Here is a 23,572-nt window from a genome sequence, read left to right as displayed (position 1 = left end):
TTGCACAAGGTAGGAGCTGCTTATTAGTAATGCGCAAAGGGTTCGCATGCTGGAACGAAGACTGAATGAAGAGGGGTAACGGACTGGCCCTCTATGTCAAGAAGATTGAAAATCATGCCACCATCTTATGTTGGTGAATAATTGATCTGTCAATATTGAAGAGTTTGTTTTTTAAGAGTCCATTTTAAAGCAGAAACATCAAATGATATGTTTATATTTCTCATGAAAAATTGTAAAACATGTTTTTATTTTTGCCCCTCCCCGTCAGTCCTCTCGCTAAGGGAATGCTGGCGATAAGCCATCATCTTTGAGATCACTCTGCCATCTTGTGGTTGTAGATGTTGGCTGTAACGAATTGTCGAAGCTCAAAGAGTTGAGATAATCTTTAGCCACAGACCAAGTACTTCAAAAGAGCCTTTACGGCCATTTTCAAAGAATGGAATGTACTGTGGAAACAGGAAAGGAAAACAACTTCCAATGTCTCTTCATTTTTTTGTTCAGTTTATCTACTTTTGAGACTATGTATTTCAGATCAGCATACTAACTTTGGCGGGCTCTAGGGGGATAGGAAAGTCTCTGCTGACTGAGAAGGGAAAACTACAAATCCCAGGATGCCCAAGGAACAACCTAAACTCCCAGCATGCCTGAGGGGCAACACGGCGGCTGTGCAGACTTGCGCGCGGGTTCTCTTGGGATGTCAGCATGGCGGCGTTCGCAGATTTGGATCTAAGAGCGGGCTCAGACCTGAAGGCTCTGCGCGGACTCGTGGAGACCGCTGCTCACCGTGAGTCTTCTGGCTTCGCGTTGTCCTCCCTACCATCCAGCTTTGTTTGGTAGTTTTTTTTCAGGCGCTATTCGGGTCTCGCGTGGGATCTGCCTGACGTCTCTAGAGGCAGATTATAGCTGCAGTATCACCCGGATCCCCTGCGTGAGAAACTCAGAGGCTCTTGACAAAACTGTTGTTACTTGTGTTTGCCCAGTCATTCATGCAGAGGGAGAGAACAGAGGCCCAAGGGATCGAGAGATTAGCATAGGACCTACGAGCTGATAAATGATAGAAACGCACTGCACTCCTAAGCCGGCTCTTTTTGAGTCACACGACATCTGTCAAATACAGAAAGCTGGGTCATGGGCAGGAACTGCTGTGGAAGCTTAAAGAATGGGAAGGGTGTTACCTTATTTCTCTAGAGCATTATAAGTTCCTTGAGGACGAGCATTGATTATGGGAGCCCTCACCTGGCATAGGGCTTGCCAAATAATAGGTTCTCAAATCCCTTCTAGAGGAAGGAAAGCAGGGAGAGTTATTGGACTGCCTGGTAAGAGGAAGGACCGTTTTTTGATTTTTGTTTTTGTCATTACTATGCATTATCTTTAAATATTAATAACCTATCATCCTGTCGGTATTTGGGCAACTTATAGACAAGAGTCGTGATTTAAATGCATTGGGGACAGGGTATGTATCACAAACAGTACACTAACTGTTGTGATGGTAAGGCAGGCCTGTAGTGTTCCTTGTCTCTTAGTGTAGAGAGAGTACTTCAAAAGAGGTGTGAGGGAGTCATCCCTCCTTTGCTCCCTAGAAAAGAGGAAACTGAAAGGGTATCGCAGAAGAAGTGAATGAATGATGATGAAGGTGACAGAAAGACATATAAACTTGAGTTTTTAACATTGTGTGAACATAAGCCACAGCCTAAATATGTTCCTGGCTTCTAAATGTCAGAGCCAAATATGTGTACTCTTCTAAAATCCTGTTTGCTGTTATCATCATGTGACAGATGAAGAACCTGAAACACCACCTTAAGTAACAATAAACAGTAGGGCTCAGATCTGCCTTCTGCCCCGCCCCCTTATTGTCTAGGTCTTAGAATTGCGTCCAGGATTTTGCGTATGCTAAGCAAGCATTTTAACACTTAGCTACATCCCTAGCCTCATCCCATACTCTTGAATCTCATATCAGTATGATCACTGTGAACAAGAAAGAATATTTTTTAAATAATCTATTTTTCTATTTTTCAGTGGGATACTCAGTTGTTGCCATCAATCACATTGTTGACTTTAAGGAAAAGAAAAGGGTAAAGTAGACTTTCTTGGGTTAATTGGTTACTAAATACAAGTATTTCTAAATATTCATGTCCGGAATTGGGAATATGAACTAGAAACAAGTATAAGTACTAGTTACTTTTCTTGTTGCTATGACCACATACCTGCAAAAGCAACTTAAGGAGGAGTTTATTTTGCTTATACTCTGAAGGTACAGCCCATCGTGGCAGTAGGGGCATGAGATGGCTGGTCATAGTTTCTCCTCAGTCAGGAAGCAGAAAGAGATGAATGCTGGGGTTCTGCTCACATTGTCCTTTTTAGTTCATTTGCTCAGGACCCCAACCCATGAAGCAGCACAGCTCCCATTCAGGGTGGAAACACCATTATAGAAATATACAGAGATATGTTTCCATGTTCATTTCTAATTCAGTCTAATTGGCAGTCAGGGATCGATCATCTAAGCGTGTTTCTTTTTTATTAAGGCAAGGTCTTGCATGTCTCACTCTAGTCTGGAACTCACTTTGTTGCCAGGGATGACCTCCTGCCTCTACTACCCTGGTGCTGAGATTACAGGCCCATAGGGAAGGCCTCGTGCACTCACCTTGTGCTTTTTGGAAAGCAGTGTACCAGCTGTATTCCTTAAAACCCCCTGTGTTTACTTACTTTAGCAGTTGAACAATCAAACACATATTCATACAAATGTCTTTTGTTTTGTTTATGAGAAACTCTAATGCAGCCTAAGGAATCCTGATGTTGAGCTCATATTAACTACGTTACCTTCAAAGATGTTTAAAAGTACATTGCTCTTAAATGAACTGAAAGCATAGTATATCTTCTTGTTTATTGTTGCCATGGTCTCATGAACTCATTGATTTCTCTCTTTGATAGACTGTCAGTATGTATATTTCTTTTTAAGCAAACAACTGTATATATGTCATTTCTGTCTTCAAGATTTGCTTTTTGTTTTGAGGGTTGTTTTGTTTGTCCTAACAGGGTTTCTGGGTATAGCCCTGGCTATCCTGGAACTTACTCTCGAGACCAGACTTACCTTGAACTCAGAGATCCTCCTGTCTCTGAGTGCTGGAATTAAAAGCATATAGGCATGCACCACCACAGTCTGGCCTTTACTCATGTCCTCTGGTGTTCTTAGCATCTGCTCTTTAGTTTCTTGCCTTAAAAAAGAAGGAGAATAGGCTGCAGAGATGGCTCAGTGGTTAAGAGCACTGACTGCTCTACCAGTGGTCCTGAGTTCAATTCCCAGAAACCACATGGTGGTTCACAGCCATCTGTAATGGGGCCTGAAGCCCTCTTCTGGTGTGTCTGAAGACAGCTACAGTGAACTCATATACATAAAATAAATAAATAAATCTTTAAGAAAGAAGAAAGAGTAAAGCTATTTAGTACATTTGAATACCAGAGGTTAGCTTTCTTTGATTTTTTTTTTCCCCTGAGAGATAAAGTGTTTTGCTGTGCTTCATTCTTTATCCTGTAACCAGAGCAGCTGTGTCTCTTTTGTTGTAGGAAATTGAAAAGCCAGTAGCAGTTTCTGAGCTCTTCACAACTTTACCAATTGTACAGGTAGGCATTTTATCATTTAAGTGTTGAGTCTGTTCATTCAGTTCAAACACACCCACCCTCACCTGGAGTTCTCTGACTTGAGCTTCACCTGCCTCCTCCTCCAGTCAGGGTCACATCGTCAGTTTCTCACTGCCATCAGGTCAGGTTTGGTGCCCTTCTCCAGCCCTACAACTGTTATATTATTCACCATGCGATTTACTGGATGAACATAGCATTGTCTTCTGCTGTTATAAATTCCTGTGGAACAAGCGTGCTGTGTTGCTCTTGACTGTCCTTTGTGATTTTTACTATTTTCCACTGTGAAAAGACAATGAATCAATTATGTTTTATCTCTTTTAATAATTTTTTGTTTGTTTGTTCATAGGGAAAATCAAGACCAATTAAAATTTTAACTAGATTGACAATTATAGTTACAGATCCGTCTCACTGTAATGTTTTGGTGAGTTTATTATTTTTTCTCCATTTGCCTCTTAGACTATATTAGCTATATTAACTAATGTTAAATACTGTTGCATTCCAGCTCACCCTTTGCTTTCACCTCCTGTATCCCTCAAATCCATGACACCTGCCTGTGTCCCTTGTGTGTAGAAGCTATGCAATATGTGTCTCTTCCAAAAAGCTAAAAGGTACCAACAGACAAAAAAGAAATATTCCATGATTCCAGCATTCAGGAATTGTACATTTGAATATGTTTTTCATTTTTGTGTATATCATCAGGTTTAAGGTTTACCTGTTAAACAGTAAATGTATTTTATTGGTATATTCACCTATCCTAGACCAAAAGTATTTTCTTACATCTGGCATTTTAATTTATGTTGAACAGTATTGTTATTGTGAGTTTGTGTGTCATAGTCATAAGAATTACCCACAACATATGAAATGGTCTTATCTAGCTATGTCTATCAAATAATAATAATAATAACAACAACAACAATAGCAATAACAATAATAATAACAACAGAAAAGACAAACTAAACCAATTCCACTGAGGGCTGTCTTAGTGTTTTTCTTGTGATGAAACACCATGGCCAAAAGCAACTTGGAGAGGAAATGTTTATTTCAGCTTACAATTCAACATCATACTCCATCATTTCATTAAAAGAAGTCTGAACAGGAACCTGAGGCAGAAACCTGGAGGAGCTGATACAGAGACCATGGAGGAATGCTGCTTACGGTCTTGCTCCTCATGACTTGCTCATTCTGCTTTCTTATAGCACCCAGGACCACCATTCTAAGAGTGGCACTGACCATGATTAGCTGCCCTTCCCGTGTTAGTCATCATTCAAGAAGATGCACCACAGGATTAGTGGGAGCATTTTCTTGATTGAGGTTCCTCTTCCCAAATGCCTCTAGCGCCAAGTTGACAATAGCCAGCATAATTGACCTCTTGTCAGCTTGACACACAAGTACATCACTGTTAAGCCATAACCTTTCCTTTCTTGTTCATCCCCAGGATCTCATATGTGTAATAGTATCATAATATAAAGCATTCCAATTTTTGAAAAGCCCAGTCTTTAAAATTTCAAACAATTCAAAAGTTCAGTCTCAACAGGCTATGTTGGCACACACTCCCTTAATCCCAGCACTCAGGAGGCAGAGGCAAGTGGATTTCTGAGTTCAAGGACAGCTTATTCTAGAGAGAGAGTTCCAGGACAGCCAGGGCTACACAGAAACCCTGTCTCAGAAACCAAAGTAAATAAAGTTCAGTCTCTGAAGGATCCAAAGTCTCCTTCAAAGTTCAAGCTTCTCTAAAATATCCAAAGTCTCCCTAAACTCGGAGTCTCTTTACTGCGAGCTCTGTAAAATAAAAAATTAGATGCATTCTTTCTTACTCCAAGAAGCGGGGTATCACCTGTCTCTGTGTTTTCTTTCCTGTACATACAAAGCTGCAAGCTTACAGCTTCTAGAGTTTAGTCATGTTTTTAATAGTGGGGCAAAGTTCATCTACACATGCACAGATTGATTACTTTGTACAATAGAAAGCTGTCTCAGGATTTACTCTTTGTTCCATTTTTTAAAGAAATTTAGCATTTCTCTATATTCTCTGAATGGTTACAAATTTGGGTAAAAAGGACGTTTGTACCCTAAAAGGCTCCCATCTTTGTTACCTTGAATCGGTCATGGAAATCTAGCCAAGTCTATGACTTCTAATGTATGCTCTCCCGTGTCAGCGCTCCCTCAGATGAGTGGTGGTGAACACAGGGACTTGAAGCCAGGTATGCTACCTCACACCTCATCACAGAAGACTGAGGCAGGAGAATTGGTTTAAGTTTGATGTTTAGTATTGCTAGTTGACCAGGCATCTGTTTATATTTCTTGTTACTGAATGATAACATTCTTTTTGTCTTATAGAGAGCAACTTCTTCAAGGGTCCGGCTGTATGATATTGTTGCAGTGTTTCCAAAGACAGAAAAACTTTTTCATGTAAGTGACAGATGAAACAGAGTAGCATTTTCTCATTATATATATATATAATATGTCTATTGTTATTCCATAGGAGGTACCTTGTTCATCCCACTTCTAGTTTCATTTCTGTTGTTGTGATAAAATACCCAGGTAAAAATCAACGGGGAGAAAGGCTCCGTTACTGTCCATCATTGTGGGGAAGCCAGAGCAGGAGTTTCAAGCAGCTGCTGATAACATGTCTACAGGCCAGACCAGAGAGAGAGGCTTATCTGTGCACTTGGCTGCTTGTGCTAAGCTGTTTCTCCATTCTTAAACAGTTCAAGACACCACCATTATCACACTACTCTTTGCCTGGGCATTAGTCCTTCCCACAGGGAACTGAGTTTTCCCACATTGATTGTCCTAATTAAGATAATTCCCCATTGACATAATCTATGGCCAAGTCAGTGTAGATAAAGTCCCTCCTGGAGACTCTCTTCCCAGGTCATTCTAGGTTGTGTCAAATTTGCAACTAAAGCTGACATCAGGCCCCATCTGGAAACTTAGAACTTTCTGTTTGCACTCAAAGTTCTGGGATTTCATAGGGCAGTGGTTCTCCACCTTCCTAAGGCAACCCTTTAGTACAGATTCTCATGCTATAGTGACCCCTAACTATAAAATTGTTTAAATTGCTTCCTTACAACTGTAATTTTGCTACTGTTATGAAATTTAAATAAATGGTATGTAGGATATCTTATCTATGATCCCTGTAGAAGGATCTTTCAACTTCCTCTCCAAGAAGTTGAAACCCATGGGTTGAAAACCACTGTCATGAGGCCATATTTAAGTGGCATGTTGGGTTAGGTTGGGTTGGGTTGGGTTGGGTTGGGTTGGGTTGGGTTGGGTTGGGTTGGGTTGGGTTGGTTTGAGCCATCCTAGTAGACATTTGATGGAGTCAATGTGAAATGGCTCATGAGTTTTCTCCTGTTTCTCTCTATGTACTTTGTTCCCTTAACATTTCTCCTTAGTATAGTCATCTCTTTTACTCAGTAACCACTTCAATTTCTAGCCTTATCTTCTACCAGTGACAGAAGAAAAGGGCCCCTCCCTCTGAGGCCCGGCTTCCTCCCCTGCAAGCTCTGAGATGTAAGCCATGTGCCACTGTGGGTGTCAGAATCAATCACATACCAGCCACCCGTTTCCCTCTGTACTCTTGAGAGCCTCTGTGAGTTGAATTCCTTTTGTGCTTTTAGAATTGACTTTTTGTTGCTTTTTCAGAAGAGAAGAGAGCTTAGCTCACTTTGTCTTCAGGACAGACTGCCCCTGTCCTTTTAAATGCTTACAGTGGGAAGAAAAGCCTGAAATACTTTTTAAAGGAATACAATTTACTGACAGGAATGAGGTATAATTACTTTTAGATGGAGTTATGTTTCCCTAACTTAGGACCAAAGAGGTCCTGTCTGCCAAAACATTTTTTAATCTTACACACATTTTTTTAACTATAGTATTTTCTTTTTTATTGCTGTTTATTTTTAAGATTGTAATTTAATTCTGTTTTTCTCTTGCCTTTTCTTCCTCTAAACCTTCCCATATCCCCCTCTTTGCTCTGTTTCAAACCCATGGCCTACTTATTCATTAATATATATTGCATGCATATATGTCTCTAAACATAGCTTGAGTCCATATGATGTTACTGTGTATGTTTCCGGGCTGACCATTTTTTAACCAAAATTTTAGAACTGTAGGCGCATCTTTTTTCCCGATTATCCAGGAGAGGGAGCCATTGATTAAGGATGCTGACACAGTTTATCCAGGAGAGTGAGCCATTGATTAAGGCTGCTGACACAGTTTATCCAGGAGAGGGAGCCATTGATTAAGGATGCTGACACAGTTTATCCAGGAGAGGGAGCCATTGATTAAGGATGCTGACACAGGGTCTTGGTGCTCAGCCTCTGCTGCTAACTGTGTTAACAGAGGGAAGCACCACAGAACCTTAGCTTATCTAAGATGACTGCGGACCCACACCCTGCCCTTGGGGGCTTCTTTTATGAAATGCGGGATTGTATTAATTCTCAAGTATTTGTGATAGATTAAGGAAATCGTTAATCATCAAAGACCGCTGTGGACCAGGTGTGGTGGCCTTTACTATCAGAACTCCATTGCCAGCATTTCAGAGGCAGAAGCAGGTGCATAGTGAGTTCTAAGACAAGCACCGCCCCTGGCAAGGAAGTAGTTTTAAATGTTCTGGTCTTGTCCTGCTCCTGCAGTCTTTCAGACCCATGATGTTGAAGGATATCTGAATGCATCTTCCAAGGTAGCATCCTCAGGACACAGCCTAAGTCTTTCAGCTTCAGGTTTCTGTGGGATAATTATTAAATTACAGATTATTATCTCTCCACTACTGGATGAATCACTGGAAATGTGATACATTTTAGGTGAGCCTTGTGCACACATGTATCTGAAAGGTGCTCACATCTGTGGGCCTCTGTCCTGGCAAGCCTGACTTCCTTGTGTGGAATGATAAATGCTGACACCAATGAAAGACACCCAGGGCAGAGGGGCGGCAATGGCTGCCTCCTACCCTCTGTGCTCTGAGTACGATAACAACAAGATACACATATGCTTGTATATTTTCATGGTGACAAACTTTTCTTAGTCCATCATAGATATCTCTGTTCTTCTCCCAAAAAATGTTAAAGATGGCTAAGTAAATGTATATCAATTTACCAATTTCCAGAGAAAACTGTGATACTTAGCTCCAAAACCATTTTAGACGTAATTCAATTATTTTAATGCTTTGGGGAATATTAGATTAAGACTCCCCAGTGCTTGCCAAGCAACCAGAGCTTCCAGGGACTAAGCCACTACCTAAAGACTATACATGGACTGACCCTGGACTCTGACCTCATAGGTAGCAATGAATATCCTAGTAAGAGCACCAGTGGAAGGGGAAGCCCTGGGTCCTGCTAAGACTGAACCCCCAGTGAACTAGACTGTCGGGGGGGAGGGTGGCAATGGGGGAGGTGGGGGGAACACCCATAAGGAAGGGGGAGGAAGGGGATAACATGAAATGTATATAAGAAATATTCAAGTTAATAATTAAAAAAAAAAAAAGACTCCCCAGTGCTAAAAACATGGGCCTGTGCCCGTGCATCACATAGTTCCTTGAATGAACCAGGTGAACATTTGGATTGATAGAAAGTTAAACCACCAAATAATTCAGTCTGAAACATTTTATATTCAAGAGGTCAGAGGAGCCAAATGAAATTGTCCTCTATGGCTGAAAGTTCTTAGCAACACATGTCCTCCCACCAACGCCTTTCCCACGAGTCAGAGGAACCCAGTTCAGCCTTACTAGGGAGTCATTGAACAGAATCATTACAAATACACAATCTTTTCATTAAAACTAATTATGTTTGTGAGAGTAACTTCAAACAGCACAGGAAACTTCTCCAGGGGCAGTCGACACTGACTTTCTCACACATCTCCTCAGAAATAACTCCCCCAATACAGCTCTCAACTCATTCACTCCAGTGGTGACTACTGCAAGCATTCTTTTGTGTTTTTTCAGAAATATTTACCTACTTCATGTCCCCTGTCTCCCCCATCCTTCCTGTCACCATGCTTTTGTACCTTACAGTATACGAATTCTGTAATTACGAATATGCCCCATCCTTTAACACAAGGCACAGTCTGCTCTTTAAGAGACCAAGGGGTGGGGGTCATAGTGTACTTAAGTGAAATGGAAAGGTTTGTTATTCTAGCCTCTCTTTTGTGATTGGTCTGACAATGTGAACTTTTGTCCCTAGCCTGTGTGGAATTTATAGCTATAGAATAAATCCTAGAGTCTCTATAAAGTATATGTCTGTAGGTGCTGGCCCGAGCATATCAATTTTCAGTGGTCACCAGGGCTGTGGCTCAGTGGTAGCACTTGGTGTTCTCAGGACCCAGGTCTGCTTCTCAGCAACAACGATGAAGTAAAATGGTGGTGGCTAAAGTGCTCCTCGCTGTGTTACTAAAAATGAACAGATGCTGAGCTCAGCTCAGCTCCCCTTCAGAGCTTTTCTTCAGTTACTCTCTGTGAGTTAGACAGCTGGAGCAGAGAGATGTGCAGATTCTGTAGAATTCAAGGGTTCTGTGAGAGCATAGTGTCTCGGGCTTACCATGGAACTCTGTGCTCAGCCAGATGGTCTCTAGTCACCACTGAGCCGTGGGACTGGAGCAAGAATGACTGCGGCTGAGATTCTGAGGAAAATGAGTGAGATGTAACATCCGTCACTGCTGAAGAACTGTGCCCATCTTACCAGGACTACCAGGACTTTGTTCCCGGTTCCTTACACCGCCCTTTCACCTACCATACTGCAGACACTGACTCAGCAAGAATGCATTAGCGCTCACGGTTTAATTATTGTTTTTCTTATGTATATCTAAGTATTCTCATGCATGTGTGCATGTAAACCACACACATCTTTGCCTAATGCTCACAGAGGCTGGAAGAAGGTGTTGGATTCCCTGAGACTGGAATTGTGGATCATTGTAAACCATCATGTGGGTTCTGGGAACGGAACCCAGGTCCTCTGAAAAAGCACCAAGCTCCTTTTTACCTCTATAAATCTGATCCTAAGTCACCAATCCATTCATAAATAAGAACTCATTAATATATAAAGCAGCAGCTGAACGACTGTCATGTAGGCCCTCCTGACTTGCGGCTCTCCTGACTTGCATTCTGTAACCTGTCAATAGCTTTCCTTTCCTCCCTAAGTATTTTGTCTGTTTTGGTTGCTGTGTTTGTCTCATTTATTTCCTATGTGGTTTATACAAGTACTTTCAAAACTCCATTAGAGGTGAGTGTGGAGAATTGCTCAACAAGCAAAGGTAAAAATGCACTCTCATTTGATTTCTCTCAGCTCTGCTTGAACTTCATTAAACTGTTTCTGTTAGTATATGAGGAAAAGGCCATCAGCCGTGGTGCGCTATCTCTTAGCCACAGAGTAGTCTGGCTGGCCAATTCCTGGCAGAAAGATGCTCAGGAAAACGGCTTGTGGAGAAATGCACTGTGCATGCATTCCTCTTGGCCTTCCAACTTCTCGGGCTCCAGAACAGTTACCTTCTCTTTTCTGGAATGATCCAAAGTAAAACTCTAGATACTGATCCTAACTAACCAGCTCGTTCATAGATAGAAATGTGATGAGCTAGAGGGCCCTCAGGCACTGACTTGTGAGAATTAAACCATCCAAGTCACACCTGAAAGCATAGCAAACAACTGGCCACGTATTAGTTTATTACAGTTCAACACAGAACTACCATGACGTCTGCAGAGTAAGCCATACTGTTTATGTTTCTGTATATTGGAGACGACCACATCTCTCCTTCCAGTAAGTGCCAATTTTCTGGAATCTGTCTTTTCTTCTTGGCAGGTTGCTTGTACACACTTAGATGTGGATTTAATCTGTATCACTGTAACAGAGAAATTACCATTTTACTTCAAAAGACCTCCTATTAATGTGGTAAGTGTCGCTCTTCATCTGCTGAACTTGGATCTGTAGAAATTTGTCTGCAATTCGAAAAGGAACAGAAGAAATCTATGTTCTTAGGGAACAGAACCCAGGTAATAGATTAATGGAGCAACTTTAGAGAAAAGAATTTTATTTTTCTAAACTGACCAAAAGAAGAAGAAAGCAGGCTTCAGATAGAAATTATCTAAGCTGGGAGCGTCAGGGAGGCCCAGTGGATACAGTGCTTTCTGTGCAAGCATGAGATCTTTAGTTCGAATCTCCAGCACCCACATTAACACCAGGCAGCATGGCAACCTGCTTTTACTCTCAGCGTGGGGGAAACAGACGGGAACAATGTGACTAGCTAGACTGAGTCAGGTGCTCTGGGGTCAAGTGTGAGGCCCTGCCTCAGTAGACAATGAAAAGAGCAATTGAGGAAGACACCTCTGGCTCCATACATGCTGTGCACACACACGTGCATATGTGAGCACGCGCACACACACACACACACACACACACAGAGAGAGAGAGAGAGAGAGAGAGAGAGAGAGAGAGAGAGAGAGAGAGAGAGAGAGGGGAAAGTATCTTAGCTGAGGGTGCTGGCACTCCAAGCTACTCCAGAGGCACCTGAGCCAGGAGTTCCAGACCAGCAGCAGCAGGCACTTAGACCCTGTCCCAAAAATCAAGAAAGGAGTCCAATAACTATTGAGACATGTTTTGAAAAGCTTAGGAACTAAAATGTATAAAAAATATTTCTCAAATCGATGTTTAATAATGAGAGATACTTAAAACCTCACTATTGACATTAGGACGGAAAAGAAAAGGTAAAGACCCCGAGACCTAGGGACACCAGAAAATTGAGATATAAAAGGACATGGTGTGAAGTCCCCAGGGAATGACTACTGAGATTACAGTGCACTGGGGCATGCTGGCTCCCAGAAGAACCATTACAGCAGGGTAGCCATGTGTTCAGGGACGGTTTTCTCCCGCTTGACATAGACTTTTCTCATTATTCTAAAATATAATTTTCTCTTTTTCCTATACCTTCATCTTTCATCTGCCATTGCCTTCCAAGTCTCATCGCCACCCCTCCCCCGTTCCATGAGGGAAAGGTAGCATTATCTCACACCAGTGACTGATAGAAAGGTAGCATTACCTCACACCAGTGACTGATGGAAAGGTAGCATTACCTCACACCAGTGACTGATGGAAAGGTAGCATTACCTCACACCAGTGACTGATGGAAAGGTAGCGTTACCTCACACCAGTGACTGATGGAAAGGTAGCGTTACCTCACACCAGTGACTGAGGGAAAGGTAGCATTACCTCACACCAGTGACTGAGGGAAAGGTAGCATTACCTCACACCAGTGACTGATGGAAAGGTAGCATTACCTCTCACACCAGTGACTGAGGGAAACCTCACACCAGGTAGCGTTACCTCACACCAGTGACTGATGGAAAGGTAGCATTACCTCACACCAGTGACTGATGGAAAAGTAGCAATACCTCACACCAGTGACTGAGGGAAAGGTAGCGTTACCTCACACCAGTGACTGATGGAAAGGTAGCGTTACCTCACACCAGTGACTGATGGAAAGGTAGCGTTACCTCACACCAGTGACTGAGGGAAAGGTAGCGTTACCTCACACCAGTGACTGATGGAAAGGTAGCGTTACCTCACACCAGTGACTGATGGAAAGGTAGCGTTACCTCACACCAGTGACTGAGGGAAAGGTAGCATTACCTTACACCAGTGACTGATGGAAAGGTAGCATTACCTCACACCAGTGACTGATTTGTACTTATGAGGTCAGTGCAGCTGGTAACTATTTGCTTTGCTGGCCAGAACCTAAAAATATTCTTTAGTGCAGTGACTTTCAGAATTCAGTTATGTTATCAAAAACTATTATCCAAGAAAAAGGTTTAGCAAGCATTCTGAACCCCATGTTGACTTATGTCAGAATTCAACTATTATTTTTAGTGGACAGTTTCCTTACTCTTTACCTGTTGTAAAATTGTATCTTTTTCACTTTTTGTCTCCTTTTTTCTTGTGGAGTTTCTGCTTGATCCTGAGGATTAGGGACAACAATGAGGGGAGAAAATTGTCTGTTTGGTGTGGGGAATGTAAGATGATTTATGTTCTAACCCTAAGTGTATACTACTAAAACGGTTTTTGAAAAGTGCCAAAACTGTATAGAAAAAACATCCATCAGCTCTTCTGAGCGCGCTGCTGAACCTCCACCCAGCCGGGGTGGTGGTGGCGTTTCTAATACAGTCTTCCGACCTCGGAGTTGGGAATCTATGGCATGCAACAGCTCACCTATCAAATGCAGGCTGCCAAGCCATCCGGCTTCACGCCCAGGCCTCAGATAGATGCACCTGCTGCCTCTCAGGTAGACCTCCGTGGTCCACACGTGGGAGCAGCTCACAGGCATTTGGTGCTCAGGCACTGCAAGTACAGAGGACCCAAGTGTGCGCTCATCTTGTCCTTGTGTACTTACTTTTCCTGTCTTCAAAGGCAATCTCTGTCTTAAAAACTTGCCTCTGCTTTTTACCACTTCAGACTGCCAATGCTTCCCACAAAACAGCATTCCTAGAGTTAAATAATGCAGGCCACTGTGCATATTTTTGATATATTTAACAATATTTTCACATTAATACCTAGGAAACCTCTTTTCTAGACAATTTGCCTGAATGAGCTTATGCAGTTTTGTGTCCTTGGCTAGGAAGCAACGGTGACATGTGGTAGTCAAGTGTGGGGGGAGCAGTGCACAGCGTGGAATTCCCCGAGGCCAAGGTGCTCGTTAGTCATTAGGTAGTTGTCACTGTTGGGCAGGGACATATGCATGAGGGGAATGGTGCCAGGGTGGCACGAGGAAAGTGGCCTGCAAGGACGGCACGAGGACACCACCACCCGCCAGTTATCTTAAGTGTTTGGTATTTGTGGCATGATTCCCACCCACAGTTTCAGTTTAAGAATTCTGAAAAGTTTTTCAATTTGACAAAAGGGATGTGCAGTATTTATTAGTACCTGTTTTTAAAAAAATCTGGTATGAACATTCAGCCCATGTTGTTTAATAAGAGCTGGATGGAGGTGTGGACGGAAAGGCTGCCCAGGATTACATTTAGTCTTTACCTGGTATGGAAGCCGCAGAGTGAGCTGTCCTGGAAGCTGGAAGGTCCCTATCCATTTATTCACTCACTTTCATTAGAGAGAGAAAACTAGAAACAGAGGCCCTTATTTTCATTTGGGGCAAATTGTATTATGTAGGAATTATATATATTATATAGGTGTGCCAAGACAGTAAGTACATCACGGTAAAAACTGTGTTGTTCATACACACCATATACACATTGAAAACTTAATAAAAAAACAATTGTCGCTTCATGATGGCCAGAAAATTGAGAGAAATAAAGGACAAAGCCAGGGTCCTGGCATTCTTTTCAGAGGCATGGGCCAAAAGGCAGTCCTTCCCTCCTTGCAGTTTGTACCAGTTACTTCCACTGCTGAAATGTTACAGAAGCAGTGTAATGGAAGGAAGATCTGTGTCGACTCACAGACTTGGGGACACAGCCCATCATGGCTGGGAAGGTGAGCAGCAGGCAGCCATGTGGTGACGGCAAGGCAACCAGAACAGAGGTGGGGAACAGGAAGCAGAGTGGTCTAAACCCTCAGCAGCCCTCTTCCTCCTGATAGGTTCCACCTCCCCGAGGTTCCACAGCCTCCAAACCAGTGCTACCAGCTGGGGACCAAGTGCCCAGGACATGGGCTTCTGAGAGACATTACCCATTCCAAGTACAACGTGGCCGAAGTCAAGGTGTCAGCAGGCTGTACTTTCTCCAAAACCTATGGGGAGCATTTGAGTTGTCGGGGCTGGTGGTGACTTACTGACCATAGTAACACCCTTCTCTGTCCTTATTGTAAACGTGTCTTCCCTGTGTGTCTCTGGCTATCTTGTAAGAACAGTCCCCTCATTTGATCACCTGCACTGACCGTGTCTCCAGTAAACATTGCAGTCTGAGACTGCAGGGCAGGAGTGGAACGTATCTTTATGGATTGGGACACAACTTGGCTCACAGTACCCAGCTGCCCCACTCTAGTGTTTACCCTGCTGATAACCTGACCCTCATCTGCTGGTCAGGGCCCTGTGAATACCGCGCCTGCTGCACCTCTGTAGTAAGGTACTCGGCAGCAGGAAAGAAAATGGAGCCTACAAGCCGATAAGGAAAAGCTTTTAAATCAGGCAAGACAAGACTGTAGCAAGCCACATGTTAGGTAAGAAAAAAGGAAACATGACACATATTCACAGTTGTTTATATGATGAAACTGGAAGAACACGGAAGAAATAAATGAAAGTGATTACCGCAGTGGGGGCTGACTCAAGGAGGACTCACTGTTTCCTGATATGGCTTTGATCAGTGAATCGGGAGATGATGAGACCCGAATGAATGATACACTGGAAGGCTCTCTACCCCGAGCTCAGTGAACAGGGAGATGAGGAGACGTGAATGAATGATACACTAGAAAGCTGTCTGCCCTGATTTCTGCAGAGGCAGTGGTTGTTAGGGCAACCTTGGGCGTGCTGCCCTGGAATAGACTGTTGGCTTCCACTCTTCCTTCTCCAAAGCTTAGCTTAGTTTTTAGTACATGGAATTTTATTACCAGTGTCTCCTGATCCAAGCATCACATGCTGCCCTTGGTGACATCATTGTGACTGCTATTTCTTAGGGAAACAAAACAGCCTCATCATCTGCCTATTCAGGCCCTTCTCTTCAGACCTGAGAACAAAAGCCAATCAGGCAGGCTCTGTCATTCCCTGAAGACATTATTACGAACAATCACATGATGAGCTCGCAGCAATTTACATAAAAATGCTCTCAGGAGCAGGAGACCAGGTAATGACTGTATTTTATTCATCTAAAACAGTAAAGTTTTATGAAAGAAATACTCACAGCCTTCAATGCCACATTATCTTTAATTTTTTTCTCAAGAGTTTTCTTAGCAGTTTTAAAGTGAACCTGATTAATGTACCAAGACCAGAATCATATTTTTCCCCATTCCTCTCTCAAAAGGAGTTTTTATTTTGTTGTAATTCCCATACAAGTTTAAAAGTTTAAATTCACTCAACTAGAAGCACTTAGGGATCTGTCTGTCATCCAGCACCATATCATTCACGTCCTTTATTCCCCCCATCTTCCTACTGCCCGATAATTTACATCTGCAACTGGAACAGTAGGGAAATATAGATTGGGTTCCTTCGTCTAATTAACTTTAGCAAACGAAATAGCTCAGGAGTTAACTAGAAATGGCCAAAACAGTGTTTTTCTTTATCTGTGGGTTTCCTTCAGGTTCATCCCAGTTCCTAGATACTCTACAGTGAACAGTGGCCTCGAGTTATGAGGAGGAGGGGCTGTTAGACCAGCTTCAGAAGTGTAAAAGCCAGGAAACAGGTGCTTGTTTAATTGCAGTGCCAGCATTGGTGTAGCAAATGCCATTCCTGGAAGAAATGCAAGCCAGAGAATTAGAAGTGGGAAAGACGTAGGAAAATGTAAAAGCTTCCAGCCTTAAGACCACAGGACAAACGGAAGACAGGTAGGGGTGGGGCAGGGAAGAGGAAGAAACGTCAAGGAAGAACAGGAGCCTTCGCTGGAGAGCTCTAGGTGACTTCAGGTCTGCGAGATCAGTCCCTCCACTCCCGGGACTGAGCAGTGAGCTGCATAGAAGCTGGCCTACAGAGACTGACACTGTCCTGCGTGGACAGGGCCAGCTATCCTCCTGCACTTATTCAGGATCCACTGTAACCTACATGACTTCAGCAGTTCCTGTCTGATCCTTGCCTCCATACTAAAACCCCTCACATGTTTCCCCTGGCTTTCAGTGAACCTTAAACAGAGCTAGACAACATGGGGACGGGTCCGTGAGTCTCAGCCACAGCGTTTTTCTAAGTAACACCATTCTTCACACATAGCCTTCTGTTAGCCATGGCGGTCATTGTTCAGTTATGCAACTACATGTAGTAGGTGACATAGCTGTGAGGGTCCCCGCTCTTGTTCCTCGGACCCTTCAGGTCTTCACCTCCTTTTCCTTCACTGGGGGTCAAGTTGCTTGGCTGGCTGTCGGCTCGGTTTCCCTGCATATGGGAACATCCTTTTCTTTGGACCGTGTGAGTAGCGGCTCTGCACCTCCTCCCCACACAAGCGTTGCTGTCCTCCCCCTCTGCAGTTCCTGTTTATATTGGTAGGCCCCACAGCTGACTAAGCTCTGTCATAGCCTCGTGTCTGTCTTTCTCACACGGATGGGGTGCAGAGTTGTGGGTCTGCCTTTCTTTAAGCCAGGCCCTTCCTGTGTAGGAGCCATGCATAGAGGGGAGAGAGGAGGTGGAGACAGACTGCAGGGGAGTAGTTAACATACTTGTCTTTGACAGTTTACACTTTGTCTTCTCTATCTCTGGGAAAGGCGATCGAGCGAGGCCTGGGCTTTGAGCTGGTCTATGGTCCTGCTATCAGAGACGCAACCATGAGAAGGTACACAATCTCCAATGCCCTCAATCTGATGCAGATCTGCAAAGGAAAGGTACAGTTCCTGCGCCCAGGGTGCTTTCTGCCAATGGCGGTTTAGTAGTGTCCATGCTGTCAACCGACTCCTGGCCATAAGCAGAAAATTCTCAGGACACTAGATTCTTCGATTTCAAGGAGCTTTACAAGATTTTGTAAAAACTCCCCAGGGAGGAGTAAGATATGGAAGAAAGATGTTTCAAAAGCCCCTGGTTTTGATAAGGGATTTGTAGTTTGCCACAATGAAAAGTTAATAGTTGATTATTGCTGAGTGAGTTAAAATTGCAGCTTTTAATTCATCTGCACTAAGATTTATTTACAAAGTTTATTCTGCTTTTATTATTGGCTGCCCTGAGTGTGACATGAGAGCTTTTAATGCTTTCCCATTAATTACTTACCTTATCTTTAAAAAAAAAAACAAAAAAAACAGTATTTTAGCCTTAAATGTTAAAACAGGATTGCTGGTCATTTGTTCTATACAGTTCTTCAATTATTTTATTAATTATCTAAGATTAATATTGCTCACTCTCTGTTTTATAGAACGTAATTCTGTCCAGTGCTGCAGAAAGGGTAAGCATAGCATGGAATACCTTGTCTCCGTAGTTAAAACGTCACTGTGCTCTCAGGACAACTGACAGACTGCCAGTCTGTGCTCGTAACTGATTTGCCATGGTGATTGCTAAGTATATCCTGTTCATGCGGCCTTCGGGTTGGGCCTGTGTATGTTTATATTAGAAAATAACTAGAAAACAGTGATTTTACTTCTCCCTTTACCTTGTTAACAACGCCTTTATATGGTTTTTTATTTATTTTTAGAAAATTATCACAATTATAAGGATCTTAATTTATGAAATTTACTTATCTTTGGATACTGAGTTGTACTTACTTATTGTAAATAATTAAAATGTTAATAACATCTCGTTCTATTTTCTGTTTTTCTTATGTCAGCCTTTGGAAATAAGAGGACCATATGACGTGGCCAACTTGTATCCTCTGTGTTCTGTTTAAACATGTGTTCCTACTGGGTGTTGATCAGAAGACAAGTTCAGGAGTTAGGTCTCTCCTTCCATCTTGTGGGTCTTGGGCATCCGTCCTAGGCCACAGGGATGGCAGCAGGCGCCCTTACCTTCTGCCATCACATTGAGCTAGAATTTTCCCTTAGAAAATGTAATCAAAAGTGTGTTAGAGTTAGCCTGATGTTCCTTATCCTTTGGTTGGAAGTTTCCTGATCAGCTGCCTCACAAGCCAGTTACAACCAGTTGTAGACTTCTTCATCCTTTCCTGGTTTTTCTGATTAAGCAAAAGAAAAGAGAGGCAAGGGGCTATGCAGGATAAAAACAGTTAAATGAGGCTTCTCAGGTGCAGTCTCAGTCGGGCTAAGACCTGCTGTAGAGTTACTCTGTCTGCCGCTGTGGCCAGGTGAGCTGTCCTCTGTTTGTGTTCGTGTTGTCTCCTACCCTTTGGCTGACTGGGTTGAACTCCTTACTGACCCTGTCAGAGGGCTGCTGTTCGGGCTGTCCGAAAATGAAGGCAAGGCTGCCGTGTCCACAAACTGCCGAGCTGCATTTCTCCATGGAGGTGAGCATGTTCATATCGTAGGGTCCTACGGTCGTCGTCAATAATTGATGTATGTGTGCCCGTTACCCTTCCTACAGAGTTCCCATAAGGAACCAGTTCTAACCAGTTCTAACCAAACGCTGGTCCCTCCCCTCGCTTCGGGCTTTACTTTCTGTAGTGTGCATTATATGTCGTTTGCATTACAGAAGTGACTCCACAGAGTCCTCTGCCCACATCCTCAGAGGCCTTTGACTCCCTCCTGCTTCTCTCACTGGATGGTCTCTCTCCCAGCTAAAGCCAAAAAAAAGGTTTCAGGAACAGAAATGGGAATAGCAGTGTTAGTTTAACAGGATCTAGAACCATCTCATTCCAGAATCGCCTGTGAGGGGTTATCTAGATTACAGTGAGCCCCTGGGAATGCAAGGGTTTGGTTAGTGGATGTGAGAAGACCCTACTCCCTGGGTAGGGGTCCTGGATTGTATACGGCAGAGAAAGCTAAGCACCAGCCCTCAGACCTGTGCTCCTTAGCTGGGACTGCGTCATGGCTGGGTGCTTCAGGCCTTGAGTTCTTGAGCTCCCTACGTGATGGACTCACCTTGTGCTGTGGGCTGAAATAAACCCATTTACTCTATGAGTTGCTCTTATCAGGGTATTTTATAACAGCAACAGAAAAGAAACAAAAATATTAAACCATTAATTAAAAAAAACAAACATTTTTAGTGCTGGAGAGATGGCTCAGTGGTTAAGAGCACTGACTGCTCTTCCAGAGGTCCTGAGTTCAATCCCAGCAACCACATGGTGGCTCACAACCATCTGTAATGAGATCTCATGCCCTCTTCTGGTGTGTCTGAAGACAGTGACAGTATCCTTACATATATAAAATAAATAAATGTTAAAAAAATTTTTTTAAAGTCCAGCTATCTAAACTCAGTCTATAACTTTTGTGTTCATCATAACTCAGAATGTTTCTCGTTTGGGTTTAGGTGATCATGCATCTGCTGTTACGTATTTTGGGTGGGTTGGGGTATTGCTTATGTAAAGATATTATACTAGGTTAAAAGGCCATTTCTTTGTAATTTAATAAATGTGCTTTGAGTATATATCCCTCCATACCCCTCCACCCTCCTTGTCTCACCCCCATTAGTCTCTTGTGCGTATTCACACACACACACACACACACACACACACACACACCATTAGTCCTCTTTGTGCAGACTCCCCTCCAGTCGGTCCTTCTGACCCACTCCCTCCCACCACCTCCCATTAGTCTCCTTGGTCCTGAGACAGGTCCCTCCGACTCCTGGACTTCTTCCATGGTCTGCACATGCACCGTTTATGTACCGGAGTGGAGTGTGAAGCCCACGGTGAGCGGCAGAACCCACATCCCCTGCAGCACTGCTCTTCCCCCTTCCTCCTCACCCTGCCCTTCCTCAGTGTCACTTTTCAGTGTGCTCCTTAGTTCGTCAGGCAGGTGACTGTCCTGTGCCTTCATTGTAATGTCTATTCGAAGTGCACTTCCTTCCCAGCATTTTGAACATGTAAGGATCTTACATTCTGTATAACAGCACCCAGCCTGCTAACATGTGCTTAACACAAGTTGTCTAGATCTAAGTGCAGCTCCACTGCTAACTGAGCCGAGCATACAAGGCAATCCCCCTGCATGGTAGATGGCTGCTGTACACCAGGCCACTGTTGGTCAGTACAGAGGTGCAGTGACAACTAGGAGAGTGATGGCATGTGGGATAGGAGGAGGTCACCACAGCCCTTGCAGTGGGAGCAGTGCAGAAATGCTTGTGATTTCCCTGTCTTTTTACCCTACATAAAGCAGCTGCTAGGCCACCTATGGCTGACCTGACCTCATCAGATGCCATGGAGAGAGCAGTGGAGAATCCCTGCTCTGCAGCTTACCTAAAGGAAATCCTTAGGAGCAAACCAGATGGTCAAAGTACTGATCATAACCGCCATCCACACCCTCAAGAGCTCTCTCTGGCTTTCTTATTTACCGGGCTATAGGCCAAAGAAAATGGGGTAATGCTGGGTAAACCAACACCTGCTGCAGTCTCCGCTCTTAGGAGGCTAAGGCAGGAGGGTCAGAGTTGGCTGGACTGTGTAAGGAGTTCAAGGCCAGCCTGGGTACAGGTGAGATCCTGTCTCGATGAAACAGCAGTAAGTAAAACTGTGTTTATCAATGTGATTTCTGTGTTACAGAAACTAGGAAAACTGCTTTTGGAATTATTTCTACAGTGAAGAAGCCCCGGTCATCAGAAGCAGAGGATGAATCTCTTCCAGCGTGCAAGAAAGCTAAACATGAGGGCTGAGAGACGGCCTGAGTCTCCGTCACGCTGCTCCTTCCCTCACAGCTCATCAGTCACTGCAAATACACTCCGCTCCGCTGATGTTTTCACTAAACTAGAAACCAAGTCTATAAAAACAGCTTCATATTCAGACCATTAAAACAGCAAATAAAACCCAGTGAAGCATTTTTAAAGACTAACGAGTAATTTAGATATACTTTTAAAAGAAAAACTATTTTATTATCCTTCATGTGAGTAATGAATAGCAGTAGGTGCACTGAAACGAGATGTCTCGATATTGTAAAATATTGAAAAATAATAAATTAATGTTTTTTGTTCTTGGAACATATGGATTTTTAACTTTTACTATCCATAAAAGTGGTTATTTTGAAGACTTAAGCTCTGTTGTGCGGGTGACTTTAACCAACTGATTATGTTTTAAGCTCTTTGATGTCCTGCTTGGGTTAAAGCCTTTCTGAAGGCCTCCTGGACCTGTGAAAGGAGAAGGGCACTCACAAGAGTTATTTATCCCCTCTGTGTGCTCCCTCCTGCCTTCAAGTTGTCCTGAAGACATATTCCTCCCTTTAGTTAGACAGCATTCAGTAGCTAATACTGATTTTCCTAGTTGCTATAGGTTTAAAGCATTTGGCTCAAAAGAAAAAATCCTTTGGAAATAATTATCAACAACAAGTTCATTAGCCTGTGTAGGCAGCCATCTCTGTAAATACCTGCATTTATGCCAGATTGACGTAAGGGCCCAAGGACGGGGTGGAGTTAAGGGGAGGAAGGAACGATGAAGAACGGTGTTCCGAAGATGAGAAAGCAGGTGTTTAAGACCGTGTGTATGCTGGTTTCACGGACATAGCTACTGAGATCAAATATTAGCAAGTAAGCACATGGTTAAAGTCAGTGAAGCTTTAGTCCTGGATTGTAAGGCTATCTTAGTTCTCTTTAAGGCTTTTGTTCTTTCTGTAGTAACAGAAATAAGGGGGAAATTAATATTCAAATAGGTAGCAGAAATGATGGAATGAAAACCAGTATCCACTCTTACATTTATACAGAGCAATGGAAATCCTTGATGAGTCCTAGATGTGAAGGTTCCCAGCCATGACTGAAGCAGAAAGATCACAAGTTTGAAGCCAACGTGGCCTATGAAACTACAGTGGGGCAGTGGGGAAATATTGCATAGGCACATCTGTAGAGTTTGTGCACACACATGTAAAGCATACTGACGGAAAATAGCATCGGTGGCTGTTCACTGAATACTATTCATGGGAAACCAGCCTAGACATCATCAACAGATGAGTACATAAAGAAAATGTGTGTACATTTTGGCCATTAACATCGATGGCCAACATGATAGGATCTAGAATCAACTGGGAGACAAGACTGGACTGAGTAATTAGATTCGTTCATTGAGGTGGAAGAACGCCCTGTGTGTGAGTGAAACCACTCCGTGGGCTGAGGGCCTAGGTGTTTACAAAGAGAAAGTTAATAAGCACGCACAGGCATTCATCACTTCTGCTTCCTAATGATAGAGATTCAGAATCGTCAGTGAAAGAGCAGGGAGCACAGGGTCATGCCCCAGTGGTATGCTAGGTTGTTCACTTTGGGATACTGAAATACCTGGCTCTCTGGGGAAGTTAGTAGAGTTAAGAGCATACAC

The 23,572-nt window shown here is 43.2% G+C and overlaps 1 protein-coding gene across 1 annotated transcript; it reads left to right on the top strand.

Annotated features, from left to right (window-relative positions):
• The first annotated feature begins 683 nt into the window (after nucleotides 1-683).
• On the top strand, nucleotides 684-22,249 carry Rpp30 (ribonuclease P/MRP subunit p30). The gene is made up of 11 exons (XM_032891884.1): nucleotides 684-784; nucleotides 2,017-2,072; nucleotides 3,562-3,618; nucleotides 3,983-4,057; nucleotides 5,971-6,042; nucleotides 11,421-11,510; nucleotides 17,958-18,074; nucleotides 18,596-18,625; nucleotides 19,004-19,041; nucleotides 19,554-19,633; nucleotides 21,821-22,249. Exons 1-11 carry the CDS (start codon nucleotides 703-705, stop codon nucleotides 21,928-21,930), a joined length of 807 nt encoding a protein of 268 aa, XP_032747775.1. The 5' UTR covers nucleotides 684-702; the 3' UTR covers nucleotides 21,931-22,249.
• Nucleotides 22,250-23,572: the final 1,323 nt, after the last annotated feature.

Source organism: Rattus rattus, chromosome 2, assembly GCF_011064425.1.
Source record: "Rattus rattus isolate New Zealand chromosome 2, Rrattus_CSIRO_v1, whole genome shotgun sequence".
Classification (NCBI taxonomy): Eukaryota; Metazoa; Chordata; class Mammalia; order Rodentia; family Muridae; genus Rattus; species Rattus rattus.
The sequence above is the reverse complement of the archived record's forward strand: the minus strand, read 5'-3'. Positions and strand labels throughout refer to the sequence as shown.

Coding starts and splice junctions, on each gene's coding strand:
- Rpp30 (XM_032891884.1), top strand. CDS start 703: ATGGCGGCGTTCGCAGATTTGGATCTAAGAGCGGGCTCAGACCTGAAG. Junction 3,619..3,982: donor CAACTTTACCAATTGTACAG/GTAGGCATTTTA, acceptor GTTTGTTCATAG/GGAAAATCAAGACCAATTAA. Junction 19,042..19,553: donor CCATATGACGTGGCCAACTT/GTATCCTCTGTG, acceptor TGACCCTGTCAG/AGGGCTGCTGTTCGGGCTGT.